The sequence below is a fragment of the Mastigoproctus giganteus genome, chromosome 3, assembly GCF_048544385.1.
Source record: "Mastigoproctus giganteus isolate SK-2022 chromosome 3, ASM4854438v1, whole genome shotgun sequence".
In the NCBI taxonomy this organism is placed as follows: domain Eukaryota; kingdom Metazoa; phylum Arthropoda; class Arachnida; order Uropygi; family Thelyphonidae; genus Mastigoproctus; species Mastigoproctus giganteus.
Window position 1 is genome coordinate 36,258,999 of NC_143577.1, and position 16,207 is coordinate 36,275,205.

General features: G+C 37.0%; 1 protein-coding gene across 1 annotated transcript; it reads right to left on the bottom strand.

The window, feature by feature from the left end:
- Positions 1–398: 398 nt before the first annotated feature.
- On the bottom strand, positions 399–1,286 carry LOC150087876 (SRR1-like protein). Its single transcript, XM_090369949.1, has one exon. The coding sequence runs from the start codon at positions 1,284–1,286 to the stop codon at positions 399–401; it is 888 nt and encodes a 295-aa protein (XP_090226075.1).
- Positions 1,287–16,207: the final 14,921 nt, after the last annotated feature.

A 16,207-nucleotide genomic window follows, 5' to 3' on the forward strand; every position in this document is an offset into this window, starting at 1 on the left:
GATTCTGAAGTTGCAGAAAAAATTTTGTGATGTGTTGGAAAAAACCCCTTCTAAATCTCCACAGCCCTCAACTTTCGCAACAGTGTACTTATCAGCTGGATCGTTAATTCTGGCAAAGATGCTCGAAAGGTAAAACTCGCTGATGGTTATGCCTGTCTCCTCTCTTTTTTGTAATTTTATAATTATGAAATTTTGTAATTTTGTACACTTTTGTAATTTTTCCTGTGCATGAGATAAAAAAATTGAATAAATTCTATTTACATGTTTGTTGAGCATTTCTTTTTCACTTCAATCAAATTTGCGAGTTCTGCATAAGCATTTAGGGAAATTCTGACTTACATAGAGTTCTGCGGAACATAAGTCGGGGAGTTGCTGTAATTACTTCTGTTTCTGAAGCATTATTTTGTAACCTTTTTCTCTGTTATAATTTCATCATCAGAAGAATAATTTGGCTCTTCACAATCTTCCCAAATTTCTAAAGGCAACATTAACAATTTTTCATAGGTAAAGTTATGAACAGAGGTATCATTAAATATATCAGTAAATCTAAATGTATTTTGAACAGCATATTCATGAACAAATGGAGAGACCCTATACACATATGAAATTTTATCCTTACACAGTTTTTTTGGAATAGAGTCTAACATGTTTTTAAAACTATTTCCAATAATGGTAATTAATGACAATCCCTGAGGAGACCAATTTGCCCATAACACACTATTGTATAGTGGCTTCCCACAATGTGGCATAAAGAATATTGTTTTTTCTTTGACAGTTCGCTTACCTTGTTCATTATTTAATATAAGAATACAGTTTAATTGACATAAAGCTTCCTTCTCTAAAATGGTAAATAAGGGGTCATAAATATATATATTTGTATTCTTTAAGAAACATTTCATGCACAAGAGGAAGCTAAACTGATATCGAGAAAGGATGCAAGAAGAGAAGTTGCCTAGTCCATAACAGACAATGTCAGTGTTTTTCACTTTTTCCAATGGACTATATGTATCATTACAGGGCACTTTGTTGTCATCATTTCCTGATACCAATTTCAACAGTTCACAAAAACCTTTAAAAAATCTTGAATTTGATATATCAGACTGAGCATCACTTATTTTCTTAATAAGGTTTTCTAAATCAAACTCTGTTGGTGATCTTGAAATTAAGACTCCTTTAGTAAAATTTGATCCAACTACCCTATCTTTATTTGTACCCGAGGCATAAATGCGACGTTTCCTTCTGTTTTTAGAAACTACTTTTCGAAAACCATCTGCATCTTCATCCATTAAGACATATCACTTTTGAACTTATTTCTGAAACAAAAATAAAGCATTGTTAATTACTGAAATTTTTAATGAGTACTAAATAAGACTGTTGTATGTGATATATCATTTAAATGACTAATGCCAAGTTTCACAGCATAATGCAATGTAATGAATATAAACAAAACATTAATAAACATATAAATAGATTAGTTATTTATAATTGGTTATTCATATAGAATATAAATGACAAAAGTTGAAGTCTGAAAAATAATTTATACAAGTTGAAAAAATTTAGTGAGGAAGCACATGTTATGATACAATAAAGTAAGAGGGGCATAAAGCATCTTGCATATAGACTTTTGCATGTGTGTGCATGAAACTACACACACACACACACACCTTTTTTTAAACAAAAGCAACAAATATGAAATCTATAAGAACCTATAGTACTTACTACTATATATGGGTTGAATGTGATATATTATTTAAATATCATCTGAAGGCTGAGAAGACAGATGATAACTGTTGACTGGAAGTTCTCGAAATTGTAATTTTAAGAAACTATATGATAGTATTAGTATTAGTATTAGTATTAGTAACGGCCATATGGTGCAAGAAAGCCTATGGCTTATGCTGCACCAGCCAAAAAAAAAAAAAAAAATCCGAACAAAACAATGATAAAAACAAAAATTAAATAAATAAATAAATAATAATAATTAATAAATAAATAAAAATAATAAAATGAAATTAAAAATTAAATAAAAAGGAAATTAATCCTATCATCCTATGCGCTTCCCTTACCTGAAAGTACTATCCAGATGACCTTTGAATTTCCCCAAACTGTCGGCCTCTACCACCCATGAAGGCAACTTATTCCAGTAATTTATAACTCGCTGGCTAAAATAAAACTTCCTGCAGTCCAATCTAAACATTTCCCCGCGTAACTTGAATTTATGTCCCCTAGTTCTAGCATCATTTATAATCTTGAAAATTTTGTCCTCATTCATTTTACTGATGCCTCTCAGAGCCTTAAACACCTCAATCAAATCTCCCCTAAGGTGTCTAGTTTCCAAACTCTGCAACCCACATATTCGAAGTCTTTCTTCATACGGACGCCCTTTTGCCGATCTCACCAGGCGAGTTACCCTTCTTTGCACCCTTTCAAGAAGCTCGATGTCTTTCTTTAGGTGCGGTCTCCATACTTGAACACAGTATTCCAAGTGTGGTCTAACATAGGCCTTATATAATGGGATTATCACGTCCCTATCTCTACTTGCAAAAGTTCGATAGATCATCGATAGGACACCATGGGCCTTCCTTGCAACCTGTTTACAATGCTCAGAGAATTTCATGTCTGACCGTATCGTAACACCCAAGTCCCTTTCCTCCAGTACTGGGTTTAGTTGAACTCCACCAAGTGAATAAGTTATTTTGGGATTACTGTTTCCCAGGTGTAATACCTTACACTTTGTTGGATTAAAGCACAGCTGCCATTTTTCTGACCATTCTTGAAGTCTATCTAGGTCTCTCTGAAGAAGCTCAGCTTGACAGTGATCATTAACTACTCTACCAATTTTAACATCATCTGCAAATTTAGACATCACGCCCTCTATCCCTTCATCAATGTCGTTTATGAAAATTAAAAACAACAGTGGTCCTAATACTGATCCTTGGGGAACCCCACTTCTTACATCAACCCAATCTGAGGAATAGCCATTTACCACAACCCTCTGCCTCCTGCCCTGAAGCCATCCTTCTATCCATCTAAGGATTTTTCCAGTGATTCCAACCTGTTCCAGCTTATAAAGCAACCGCTCATGTGGGACTGAGTCAAAAGCTTTGCTGAAATCTAAATAAACAATGTCGAAATTATTCCCTAAATCCAGCTCGTGAGTGACCCTTTCGAAATAGCGAACCAGATTTGTTAAACATGATTTTCCCTTTACAAAACCATGCTCAGTATCCTTGAGAATTTCAATTCGATCCAAATGATCCTGAATTCCACCCTTGATCAATGCCTCCATGATTTTCCCTACTACTGAAGTCAGACTGACAGGTCGATAATTTCCCACTTCACTTTTAGAGCCACCCTTATGTATGGGAGATACATTTGCACTTTTCCAATCCAAGGGAATCTCCCCAGAGTCTAGTGATGCTCGCATAACCAGCCTCAGTGGTTCAATGCACTCGCTTGCCGCCTCTCTCAAGATTATAGGGTATATTCCATCAACTCCAGGAGCCTTACTAGTCTGTAGGCTTGAAAGTTTTTTCATTAAATAATCTTGCGAAATTTCAATATCATTAATTACATATTTTTTAACTTCGCTCCCACAATTTCCCATTGCCACAAAAGGCTTTTCATTTGTAAATATCGATGCAAAATAACTGTTGAGTTCATCTGCAACGGCAGCTGGTGTATTTATTACTATCCCCTTTCCCTTACGTAAAGGTCCGATCTGGTTTGTCCTGCTCTTCTTGGCATTTATATATGTGAAGAATTCTTTATCCCCCCTCTTTGCTCTGTTTGCTAGTGATTTCTCATAAACTGCCTTTGCCTGTCGAACCTTTTCTGTGGCTCTATTACACATCACCTTGTAGCTGTTATAGGCTTCAGTACTTTTTATTGCTCTGTAACGTTTCCATGCCACCTTTTTCTGCTCAAGTAAGGTGGCAACTTCACTATTCATCCAACTTGGAACCCTTCTCGTGGAGTATTTTTTTAATGGTATATACGCATTCAAGGCATCGGTGATTAATGTTTTAAAAGCGTACCACAGTTCAAATGTAGTCATTCTCTGCGCGATATCTACCCAGTTAATAGAGGCCATGTAGTACCTTAAGGCATCGTAATTTCCTTTTCTGAAATTAAAACCCATTCCTTTGCCTTTTACTTCTGCTACCTCTCTCGTCATCATCCACCGTAGAACTCCGTGATCACTTCCTGCTACTGGTTCCTCTACTGTCAGCCCTGTTATGTCATCTGATTCATGTGTGATGATGAGGTCTAGGATATTCTTTTCTCTAGTACTTTCCCTGACATGTTGATACAAATAACAGTCATCTAGTTGATTTAAAAATTTTGTTCCCCATGTCGAGTTTCCTTCCCATTTACTCCAATCAATTAGAGGCAAATTGAAATCACCCATAATAAGGCATTGACGCTTACTTGCCCATTCCATTTGCATGTAGAGGCTTTTGTCATAGTCTTCACAATCACCTGGTCTGTAGATTACGCCTACTCGCATTGTACCTTTGTTTCCAACTATCTCACACCATACAGACTCTATACTAGCATGTGAAATGTCTGAATCTGGGAAAGCTATCGTCGCACTCAGGCTGCTTCTGATAAGAAGCATTACCCCACCACCCCTTCTATCTACTCTATCCTTCCTAAATACATTATACAAGCCGTACTGAAACTCATCATCCCCAATTTCCGGGTGGCACCACGTCTCCGTAAGCCCTATTATGTCCGCGTTACTTGTTTTAACCAGCAGTTCGAATTCGCTCATTTTATTGACGACACTTCTAACGTTACTGTATAAACAATTAAGATTTACTGTTCTTGTATATTTAACAACCCTAACACAACCCTTGAAGTTTTTTAGGCTCTCTTCCCTGATATTAGCTACCTGCTCACGTGAAACGTCTTTGCCCCCAGAACATCTAGATAATACGTTAATATCTTAATATCTTAATCTCTCTCATATTGTGTGATTATCTTCACACAATATAAGAGAGATTAAGATATTAAGATATAGATTAAGATATATTAAGATAATCACACTTTGTGTGATTATCTTAACTTCTCATATTGTGTGATTATCTTCACATGTCTGGGTGGTGGTACTCACCGAGAATAAGTAACAATAGTCTTCTCTATTAGTGAAGCATTACTTATTCGAGGTAGTGCAATATCATGGCAACTCGTCGTGAAGGCAGAGCACAATATGAGAAAGAGCAAATGATGCCTACAACAACTACTTTGTAGTTTTTTAAGAGTTGTCTATGGTGTATCTAAACACTGATATTATAAACACATATTTAAATATAAAAAGGCTGGTAAAGGTAGCATTTTGTTATGATTTCAGTGCACAAATTGTGCCATATTTGATTTTTCAAGCATCTGACATGTGGAAACAAACAGAAGTCATTTTGAAATGAGCATTAGAAAATGATTCAGAAACACCATTTTCAGAAAACATCAGTGAATTTTTTTCAAAATGTAGAGTAGTAGTATCATATAATTATATTCCTGTCAAGATGGTCCTGAGTGACTGCTTTGATCACTGGCTCCATTATTTTATCTGGAACAGAAGTGAAGCTCATGGGTCTCACTTTCCCCTTTATGAATAGGGGAGAGATATGCACATCTCTAATCTGTAAGGATCTCCTTTGACCCCAAGATGGGTCTCATAATGATGGCTAATGGGTTGCTTACCTCTTTTGCTGCTTTTTAACATAACTGGACAAATTCCTTTAGTTCGAGAGAAATCCTCACACTGCATTAATTTTTTTATCTTTACTGCTGGATCAAAATGTTGACTCCTTCCTGAGAGCTTGGGTTTATGGCTTTTTAGAAATGACCACGTTATCTATGAGTTGACCTAAAGTAATATAATTTTTAGTTGAGTAAGCCCAAGCTCTGTCACAGGAGAGAAAATGCTGTCCCCCCACCAGCAGTAGAAATATTAATGCAGTGCAAGTGCTTTTTCTCAAATAATTTCAATACCTGTGTTGAAATAACACCCTGATTTTATATTTGATGAATAAATTCCATTAACCCCAGGTGCCTCATTCACTTTTAGCTTCAAAAATTTCTGTTCTAGTTTCTTCTCAGTTATTGCAGAATCATTTAGTTCCCAGTTATAATTTGGCATACTACTAGTATACCATCCTAAATACTTCTTCATGCTTGAATGTAGTTGCAAAATATTTGTTTGGTTTGTCAGTAACCTGAACATGATCATTAATAATTATGACATTCATATCTAGTGGGCCAACGTGGTCCATTGCTTTCCTTCTAGTATTAACAATAAGCAATGAACTGCTACTTTTCTTTGTATTCTTAGTCAAAGACACCTCATAATCTGCCTTAGTTTGCCTAATCCTCTTAGTAACTTGACTGAAAATTAGTTTGTACTTACTGGAGGTTTCTGTGTCCTCTAATAATCTATAACCATTCCATGCATTTTTCTTCTGTCACTAGTCTCATCAGTCCATTGACAGAAAAATCCCTTTAATATACCCTCGAAGGAATTATATCTTTAAAGAAATCCTACATCAATACGTTATGATCGCTACCAGCCAGTGGTTCTATAAACTAATGATCACTACCTATTAGTTGTACTTTAAAACTATAAACTAGTTTATTCTTTAAGATTCAATAAAAACATTTCTAATGTTAATTATACTCCTATGGAATTATATAATGAATATTAAGAAGTGTTTATGCCATTTTTACACTGATGTAATGAACACTGAACAATGGCAGCAAAATTCTCTCCAACTTTGAATCTGATTTTTGAACACGCAAAGTATATGAAATTGTAAGAAACAATTTCACTTACTTGGTGTGTGATGGTTGCCTATTTTATGATATAAGAACTATCTTCTGTAGTATGGCTGAACCATGCTTTGTATTGTGTACTGTATTGCTAGGTGACATCTTTATAAAAACTGGATAAACTGGTTTCACTTATTTGTGACTTCTAATTTTTCTTACTTACATCAAACCCATGACTACTAAATACAGTGCTATTTCTTGTATTCTCTCTATCTTGTGAACTCCTCTATCCATGTGGTTGTCCCGGAGTATAAACAAAATTTATTTACTTCTAAGCATATGCTTTCAAAGCACATAGTAACATCAACTATGCTTCATCTCTTCAAGTGACTTTTTTCATTTTTAAAGTACCATTCTGTAACAAATGTTAATGCTGAAAGAGTAAAGGGTGTGGAGTTATACTTATGTAGGCATAGACATAAAATTTAATTATTGTACCAATTTCTGCATTTAGTTTGTCTTGGGGTTACTTTGGTCCAACCAGTGATAAAGGCCTATATTTGGAATTCAAAGGCATAGTCTTGTGCCAATATTACATATGACCCCATTATTACTAGTGCCATCTGTAATCTGGTTTGACTCTGAACAGAAGCAGAGCTATGGCTGTTTGAATTTTAAAAACATGGCCTGTGGAGTTTCGAATAGTACAAATATAATATTTGAACAGCAAGTTGTGTAGGTTATCTAAATAGATAAATAACCTTTATTTTGCTTACTATAATTAAATATGAATACAGCAGAGGCAAAATGATCCTTCAGAGCCAAGGAGTTGGGTTTACGAGAGACACCTGCAATGAGGAACTTATTAACAGCATTAGAATTCAATATATAGGCAAGTTAGGCATTCAGTTACATTTAGTGCATAAATTAAAATTAAACAAAAATCAGCCAAATAATAATAAAAATATAGTGATTAATAAAAATATAATCAGGACAGATAAAAGTTTTTTTCATATTTTTTTTACACCTTAACATATTGTGTTGTGTTTAAAGTATGCTAAAATCCACTGGTTTAAATAAGAGTTGAAATAACAAGTTGATCTTGCAGTAAATTGGGTTTTTTTTTTTTTTTTTTTCCCTGAAAGATTTATCAGTAATGTCATTCTGGGGTGAGTCTGAGACTGAATTACAATCCATGGTTTTGAGTCACTGTTCACTGATTAAATAGAAAATAACTCTAGGATTTGTTGTTTGTATGTTGCATCTTCATGGCGAATTTTTAAAGATCAATACTTTGTGCTACTAAGATCAACACTATGAGTAAAACTTTGCTTGAAAAATACTTGACATGAAATCATTTACTAATAGTCTCAAGATGTTTTTTTATGCTTCTTCAGTGATTACAATTTTGCTGCTACACCATCAAAAAAATATATCAAATTGACTAAACAGTTAGCATTAGCAGAGGCAAATGATGCAAGAAAGCAAGCTTATACAGCATCAGCCAAAAAAAAAAAAAAAAAAAATCCCATTTCACCTATCTATTCACTCCAAAGGTTTCTCTAGTTCTGCCTTGAACTTATTTAAGTTGTTGACCTCCGCTACAACAGATGGAAGTTTGTTCCAACTATCAACCACCTGCTGGCTAAAAGCAAATTTCTGCACATCTATTCTACAATTGTCTTTCATCAATTTGAATTTGTCCCCTCAGGTGAGTAATCTGCACAAGGGGAAGAATCCCATCAGCATTGAGCTTGTTCAAACCATTCAAGGCCTTACACACCTCAATTAGATCCCCCGCAGGTGCCTTAGTTTCCAGAAACTGCAATTTGCAGAACTTAAGACTTTCTTGGTAACAGCAACCCTTTGTTCCACTCACCAATCTCGTTGCCCTTCTCTGTACACGTACCAGCAGCTCCACATCTCTCCTAAAATGAGGCCTTCAGAACTGTATACAGTACTTAACCATCCTTTTATCCATTTTAGCAACTTGCCCTTAATGCCATACTGCTCCAATTTGTACAGTAGTCTTCCATGTTCCACAGTAACAAAAGCTTTCCTAAAATCCAAGTATCGAGTAAAATCGAAGTACAGAGAAATAGAGTGGGCCAGTAAATCAGTGTCTTATAATGGGAGATTTTAACTTCCCAGATATAGACTGGAACTTGTGGGTTGGTCACTCGCACACTAGCAAGGCTTTTGTGGATTTATTGGATGATTGTTTTCTACAGCATGTTAGAGAGGCAACAAGAGGGAGTAACACTCTTGATCTGATTATCAGCAGTGATTATTCACGCATTAAGAATTTACAGATAAAGGAACCACTAAGTGGCAGTGATCACAGGGTACTGATGTGGGATCTACTTAAAGATGTAACTACCATCAGGGGTGAAGGAAAGGTTTTTGCTTTTGTAAAAGCAACTACAGTGGTCTCAGAGATTTTTTTTAGGTTCAATACAGTGGGACCAACAGCAAATTCTAAATGGAAAGCATTCAAAGATAATTTTGGAAGCTACTAAGCTTTTTGTTCCAACTAAGAAATACTGCTCTAGGTTTAGGCCCAAATGGATGTCAGGTGAACTAATGAGACTCGTGGCAGAGAAGAAAAATGCATGGGATGCACATAAATTGTCAGGCAACACAGAAGCCTATGGTAGATACAAGCTAGTCTGTAATCAAGTCACAAAGGAGGTTAGGCAAGAGAAGGCAGATTATGAAAAATCTTTGGCAAAGGATGCAAAGAAAAGCAACAAAGACTTTTTTTTCTTGTATAAACTCTAAAAGGAAGGGGTTGAATCAGATTGGTCCACTTGATATCAATGGGTTGACTGTAGATAATCATTCTCAGATAGCTGCCAAACTAAATGAGTATTTTGCATCTACATTCACACATGAGTTATTCAAGGAGAAGAGGGCCAGATGACATAAGAAAGGCACCTGGAGTAGATGGGATCTATCCAGTTATATTAAAGGAGGGGGCAAAGGAAGTAAGCAAGCCCGTAGCCATAATTATGAGAGCATACTTGGACTCGGGAGAAGTCCCCACGGACTGGAGATGTGCAAATGTATCTCCAATTCGTAAAGGGGGGTCAAAGGGTGACACGAGTAATTACAGACCTGTTGGTTTGACTTCTGTTCCAGGTAAAATAATAGAGTTACTGGTTATAGAAGCATTGCAGGATCATCTAGACAAGACAGTAGTAATAATTCAGACATAGCATGGGTTTGTCAAGTGGAAGTCTTGTCTGACCAATTTGATTGGATACTATGATGTGGTCAAAAAGGAACTGGATGCAAAAAATAATTTTGATATCATATACTTGCATTTCAGGAAAGCTTTTGATACTATTGTACATGGAAGATTACTGCACAAATTAGAGCGGTATGGCATCAAAAGCAAGTTGCTACAATGGATAAAAGGATGGTTGAGTGGGAGAAGAGAGTGGTAATCAACAGGTACTGCTCTATGTGGACTAATGTTATTAGTGGTGTCCCTCAGGGTTCGGTGTTGGGCCCATTGTTGTTTTGTATATTTATCAATGATATTGATGAAGCTTAATGTCAAAATTTGCAGATGATACAAAGGTTGGCAGGGTTGTTAATAACAGTAATGACAGTATGCTGCTGCAACAGGATCTGCAAAAGTTGGGTAGATGGGCTGAGAAGTGGCAACTGAAGTTTAACATTGACAAATGCAAAGTTCTGCATATTGTTAGAAGTAACCCCAGAGAAATGTACCAACTACGTTGTGTTACAGTTACACTCAGGGTAGTGGAGAATGAAAGAGACCTGGTGGTAATTGTGCAGTCAGATATGAAGTTTTCTGAGCAGTGTAGACAGGCTGCCAGAGCAGGTCATGGGGTCTTGTCAATGATATACAGGAATTTTGGAAGCAGGGATAAGGAGGTGATTAACCCCTTGTATAAGGCAATGGTCTGGTCACACCTTGAGTACTATGTACAGGTCTGGAAGCCTCATTTTAAGAAGGATGGAGAGTTGCTAGAATGAGTACAGAGAAGGGCAACAAGACTGGTGAAAGGAAGAAAGGGGTGCTCTTAAGAAGAAAGGCTTAAGTTCCGCAAATTGCAACGCCTGGAGACTAGGCACTTGCGAGCCGATCTGTTTGAGGTGTATAAGGCCTCGAATGGATATCTTGATGGGATTCTTCCTCTTGCTCAGATTACAAACCTGAGGGGGCATAGATTCAAATTGAGGAAAGACAGTTGTAGAATAAACGTGCGGAAGTACTTTAGCCAGCAGGTAGTTGATTGCTGAAACAAACTTCCATCTGTTGTCGTGGAAGTTGACAGCTTATATAAATTCAAGGCATAACTAGACAAACATTTGGAATGAATGGATCAGTGAAATTTTTTTTTTGGCTAAAACTGTATAAGCTTGCTTTCTTGCGTCATGTGCCTCTACTAATGCTAATGCAATTTTTACTGGTTTTATTTTGAAAAATGTTAGATTTTGCTAAAAAGTTGTTGGATAAATTGTAAAGCTTACCAAGGATTTGAGAGTTTCAATTTAACTTTCCATGTTATTATAACCAATTAGTGTCAAGCACACTTTTACATGTATCATTAGCCTTTTATACCAGTTCTTATAAATTTTAGACAATATGGGCTGTAATACTTCTATTTGATTAAGTTTTCAATATAAATATTACCATGGTCATTGCCTACTGTGATGATCATGGTAAATTTATGACAATGTCTAATGTAATGCAATTCCAAACCACCTTGCATTAATAAGCATAAACTAAACGGCACAGCACATGATAATTTTGCCCTTCATCTTTACACTATAATCGTTATGTAAAAATTATGCTATTTATACGTCATCACTGCAGTAATCAAAAGATGAAACAACACAAACTCTTAAACTTATAAAAAATACTTATCATTCTGAAAAACATTATATAAAAATTTTGCTAAATACTAGTTTGAAAGAATCCAGTATCACATGTCAGCAATTGCAAAGTGACAGCTGGTTGAACTCGAAGTGAAAATGGAAGTGTGAAGACTGTGGCTCGGGGAAAAGAGAGGAGGGGATGCACACGACCGCCCTTGTTAAATTTTTGGGTATTATTTGTTTAACAAAAATAAGTTTGATAAAATTTAATCGAGAATAACCCTTAGCTGAAATATTTTTTTTTTTTTAAAAAGTATAACAAAAAGTGTAGACACTACAAAATATCCAACTTACCATTGCTAAACTTTGGAAGGAGAATAATAATATTACAGCGGTCCCAAGTTCCATCTGCCTCATCACTTCATCGTCCCAGAGTATACATATTCTAATTCCGCTGAACTGACATTATTTTCAAAATGATAACAACAATTTGAAAATGTTTCTTGAAAGAATCCAGCATTCACACATGTTCGACTCTACCCCACTCTAGATTGAAGCGACACATGGTGGTATCAAATCCGAAGATTGGCTTTAACGCTGTCTACAAGTTTTTTTCCATAATCTTCGTTAGCTGTCCCAACCCAGCAGTGACTTGGTCACAGATTAGTTTCTGTGTCATCATAAAATATATAATAATCCGATAATTTCCTTGTCTATCTGAGAACCTATCACTGCATTTCATATTACATTTAGGTCTAAACGGTGAACACTATTTCTCGGTATAAACAGCTTGGTAACTTCTTTAATTACTTCATTGACTATTTCTCATTTAGAATTTGAACTTGCAGTTAACATCATTAGATGGTCCTACTGAAAGGGTTTTAAAATTTGTCTAAGTCCATTGTAGTCGCTTTTAGGAAAATCCCTAAAAATTCTGTGCTTCTTAAACAAGAGCATAACTCTTCGCCCAATACTGTTCCATCTAACCTATCTGTAAAACTTATATTGCTCTCGTAGGTAGCACAGTTGGTAGAATCGTCGTCCTTCCCACATCGGGTGGAAAAGACCTAAGTTCGAGTCCTGTCGATGACATAAGGAATATTTATGGTCGTTTTTCACAACTTGGTTGAGTTAGACGGTCTCAGGGAGGGTAGCATGGTTTTTCTCCCGGGATCTTGGCTTTTTCGACCAGCAAACAGAAAATCGACCATAGAACACACCCAATTTACAGACCATATGTGGAGCAATATAGCCTTAGCTGCTGAGGCTCCTAAAAGTCTACAACAACAACTTATACTTACCACATTGCAATTCCGCATCCACTATATCCAAGTAGCAGGAGGTTTCTGATAACCCTAGAATGTTAGCATTAGCATTAGCATTAGTAGAGGCATTTGATGCAAGAAAGCAAGCTTATGCAGCATCAGCCAAAAAAAAAAAAAAAAACCCACTTCCACTTCACCCCTCTGTTCGTTCAAAATACCTGTCCAGCTGAGCCTTAAACTTATTTAGGCTATCAACCTCCACCACAAGGGATGGAAGTCTGTTCCACCAACCAACCACCCGCTGGCTAAAGGCAAATTTCCTCACGTCTATCCTACATCTGTCTTTCCTCAATTTGAATTTATGCCCTCTCAGGTGATTTTTCTGAGCTAGAGGAAGAATCCCATCAGCATTGAGCATGCTTAAACCATTCAAGGCTTTATACACCTCTATCAGATCACCTCGCTGGTGCCTAGTCTCCAGACACTGTAATTTGCAAAACTTAAGCCTTTCTTCGTAAGAGCACCCCTTTGTTCCATTCACTAATCTTGTTGCCCTTCTCTGTACTCGTTCCAGCAGCTCTACATCCTTCTTGAAATGAGGCCTCCAGACCTGTATACAGTACTCTAGGTGTGGCCTGACCATTGCCTTATACAATGGAATAATCACCTCCTTATCCCTGCTGGAGAAATTCCTGTATATCATTCACAATACTCCATGAGCTACTCTTGCAGCCCGTCTGCACTGCTCAGAGAACTTCATATCTGCCTGCACAACCACCCCCAAGTCCCTTTCATTCTCTACCACTGTCAGTGTAGTACCACAGAGTTGATACGTTGCTCTGGGGTTGCTGTTTCCCATGTGTAGTACTTTACATTTGTCAATGTTAAACTTCATTTGCCACCTCTCAGCCCATCTGCTCAACCTTTCCAGATCCTGTTGCAGCAGCATAGTGTCAGTAGTGTCCTTGACAACCCTGCCAACCTTGTATCATCTGCAAACTTGGACATTAAGCTTGATATACCATCATCAATATCATTTATAAATACAGAAAACAATAATGGACCCAACACTGAGCCCTGAGGGACTCCACTAATAACATTAGTCCACGATGGATGAGCAGTGTCCATTGATTACCACTCTCTGTCTTCTCCCCCTCAACCACCCCTTTATCCGTAGCAGCAATTTGCCTCCAATGTCACACTGCTACAATTTGTGTAGCAGTCTTCCATGTGCAACAGTATCAAAAGCCTTTCTAAGATCCAAGTATATAATATGAAAGTTATTCCCTGCATCCAGTTCTTTTGTGACTGCATCATAGTATCCAATCAAGTTGGTCAGGCAAGACTTCCCCTTAACAAAACCATGCTGTGTCTGAGCTATAACTGAAGTCTTGTCTAAATGATCCTGCAGTGCTTCTTTAACCAGTGCCTCCACTAATTTTCCTGGAACAGAAGTTAAGCTCACAGGTCTATAATTACTTGTGTCAGCCTTTGATCCTCCTTTGTGAATTGGGGTCACATTTGCACATTTCCAGTCTATGGGTACCTCCCCTGAGTCTAAGGAAGCTCTCATAATTATGGCTAAGGGTTTGCTTACTTCCTTTGCTGCCTCCTTTAATATAACTGGATAGATCCCATCCACTCCGGGTGCCTTTCTTGTGTTTATCTTCAACAGTTTCTCCTCCACTTTACTCTCAGTTATTTCAAGATTCTGTAGCTTACTGCTAGAGTTGAATACACCTCTGGCATTCCCCTTGCTGAATAACTCCTCATGTGTGAATGTCGATGCAAAATATTCATTTAGTTTGTTAGCTACCTGAGCAGGATCATCAACAGTTGACCCATCAATATCAAGTGGACCAATCTGATTCATCCCCTTCCTTCTAGAGTTTACATAAGTAAAGAACTCTTTGCTGTTTTTCTTTGCATTCCTTGCCAAGGATTTCTCGTAATCTGCCTTCGCCTGCCTAACCTCCTTTGTAACTTGGTTGCAAAGGATGTTAGGCAGGCGAAGGCAGATGTGCACATTATTATTATATTATGATTAGCCATATGGTGCAAGGAAACCTGAGGCTTCTGCTGCACCAGGTAAAAAAAAAAGTGAAGTTACCCCCTGAGAGAGAGAGAGAGAGAGAGAGAGAGAGAGAGAGAGAGAGAGAGAGAGAGAGAGAGAGAGAGAGAGAGAGAGAGAGAGAGACTCATATCATTACATACGGCAACATTGAGAATGCCTTTGAACATGCCAGAAAGAAAAAAAGACAGGAATACGCTTGGTGAAATTGATAAAAGGTCGCTGATTGAAGTCTATCAGGCTTTGGGTAAAGACAATATAATAAAAGACAATAAAAGAAAGACACTAAAAAAGAAAAAAAAAAGTTGATATCCAAGACTTGACCAATACTTTATTTATCAAATTTATTTGCTATAATCCTAGGATTAGTGTACAATCATGTATATGTGTGTGTGTCTGTTTTTATTCTTAGTAATCGTAACATCCCATATGTATATGCTTTTCCAATGAGAACCTAAGCAGGCCCATTAATTTTCGCTCATGTTTCCTATGCATATCTATTTTCTAAGCTGCTGAATGTCTCAGTAGAAATATTATGGAATACAGCAGCATGGAAAATAGATCTACTTTGATCTGTACTGCTACTGCCCTCGTGTGTACGACAGTTGGTACAATCAGCATTCTTCCTGCACCAGATGGAAAAGATCTGAGTTCGCATCCCGTCAATGACGCATCGAATTTTTATGGAACTTTTTCAGAACGTCTTTCTCATTTCAGGGGAGAGGTTAGCAGGCTTTATCTCCGGAAATTCGGATTTTTCATCCAGATAAACAGAAAAGCAACTATAGAACTCACGCAATTTTCAGACATATATATACGACGTAATATGGCTTAAGTTGGAGATGTGCCTAAAACTGCTACTGCTACTCATTATCTTATCGGTACTCTTTTTTCTGATTTTCTGATTTGCGTGTGTTCTGTGGGCGATTTGCCTGTTTTGATGGACGAAAATCCCGAGTTTCTGTGACATTCACCTCCGTCAACGTCATGGGGGACAAAATCAAATTTTCTAGGTGAAGTAAGACTGGGAGAGTGGTTAATAACCAGAGTCTAGCAGCCTTCCTTCAGGACCACTTAGACAGTAAAATAAGTGGAAACTTTGCTTAACGTTGCCAAACGTGTGGTTTTGCATTTGGTAAATAACAGTCCCAAAATAGGAGCCGAATTAAAAATGATAAGAAAAAAAAGAGATTTGGAGATTGAGGTACAGGTAGACAAGAAGTTCTCAGTTCGGTACAGACAAACG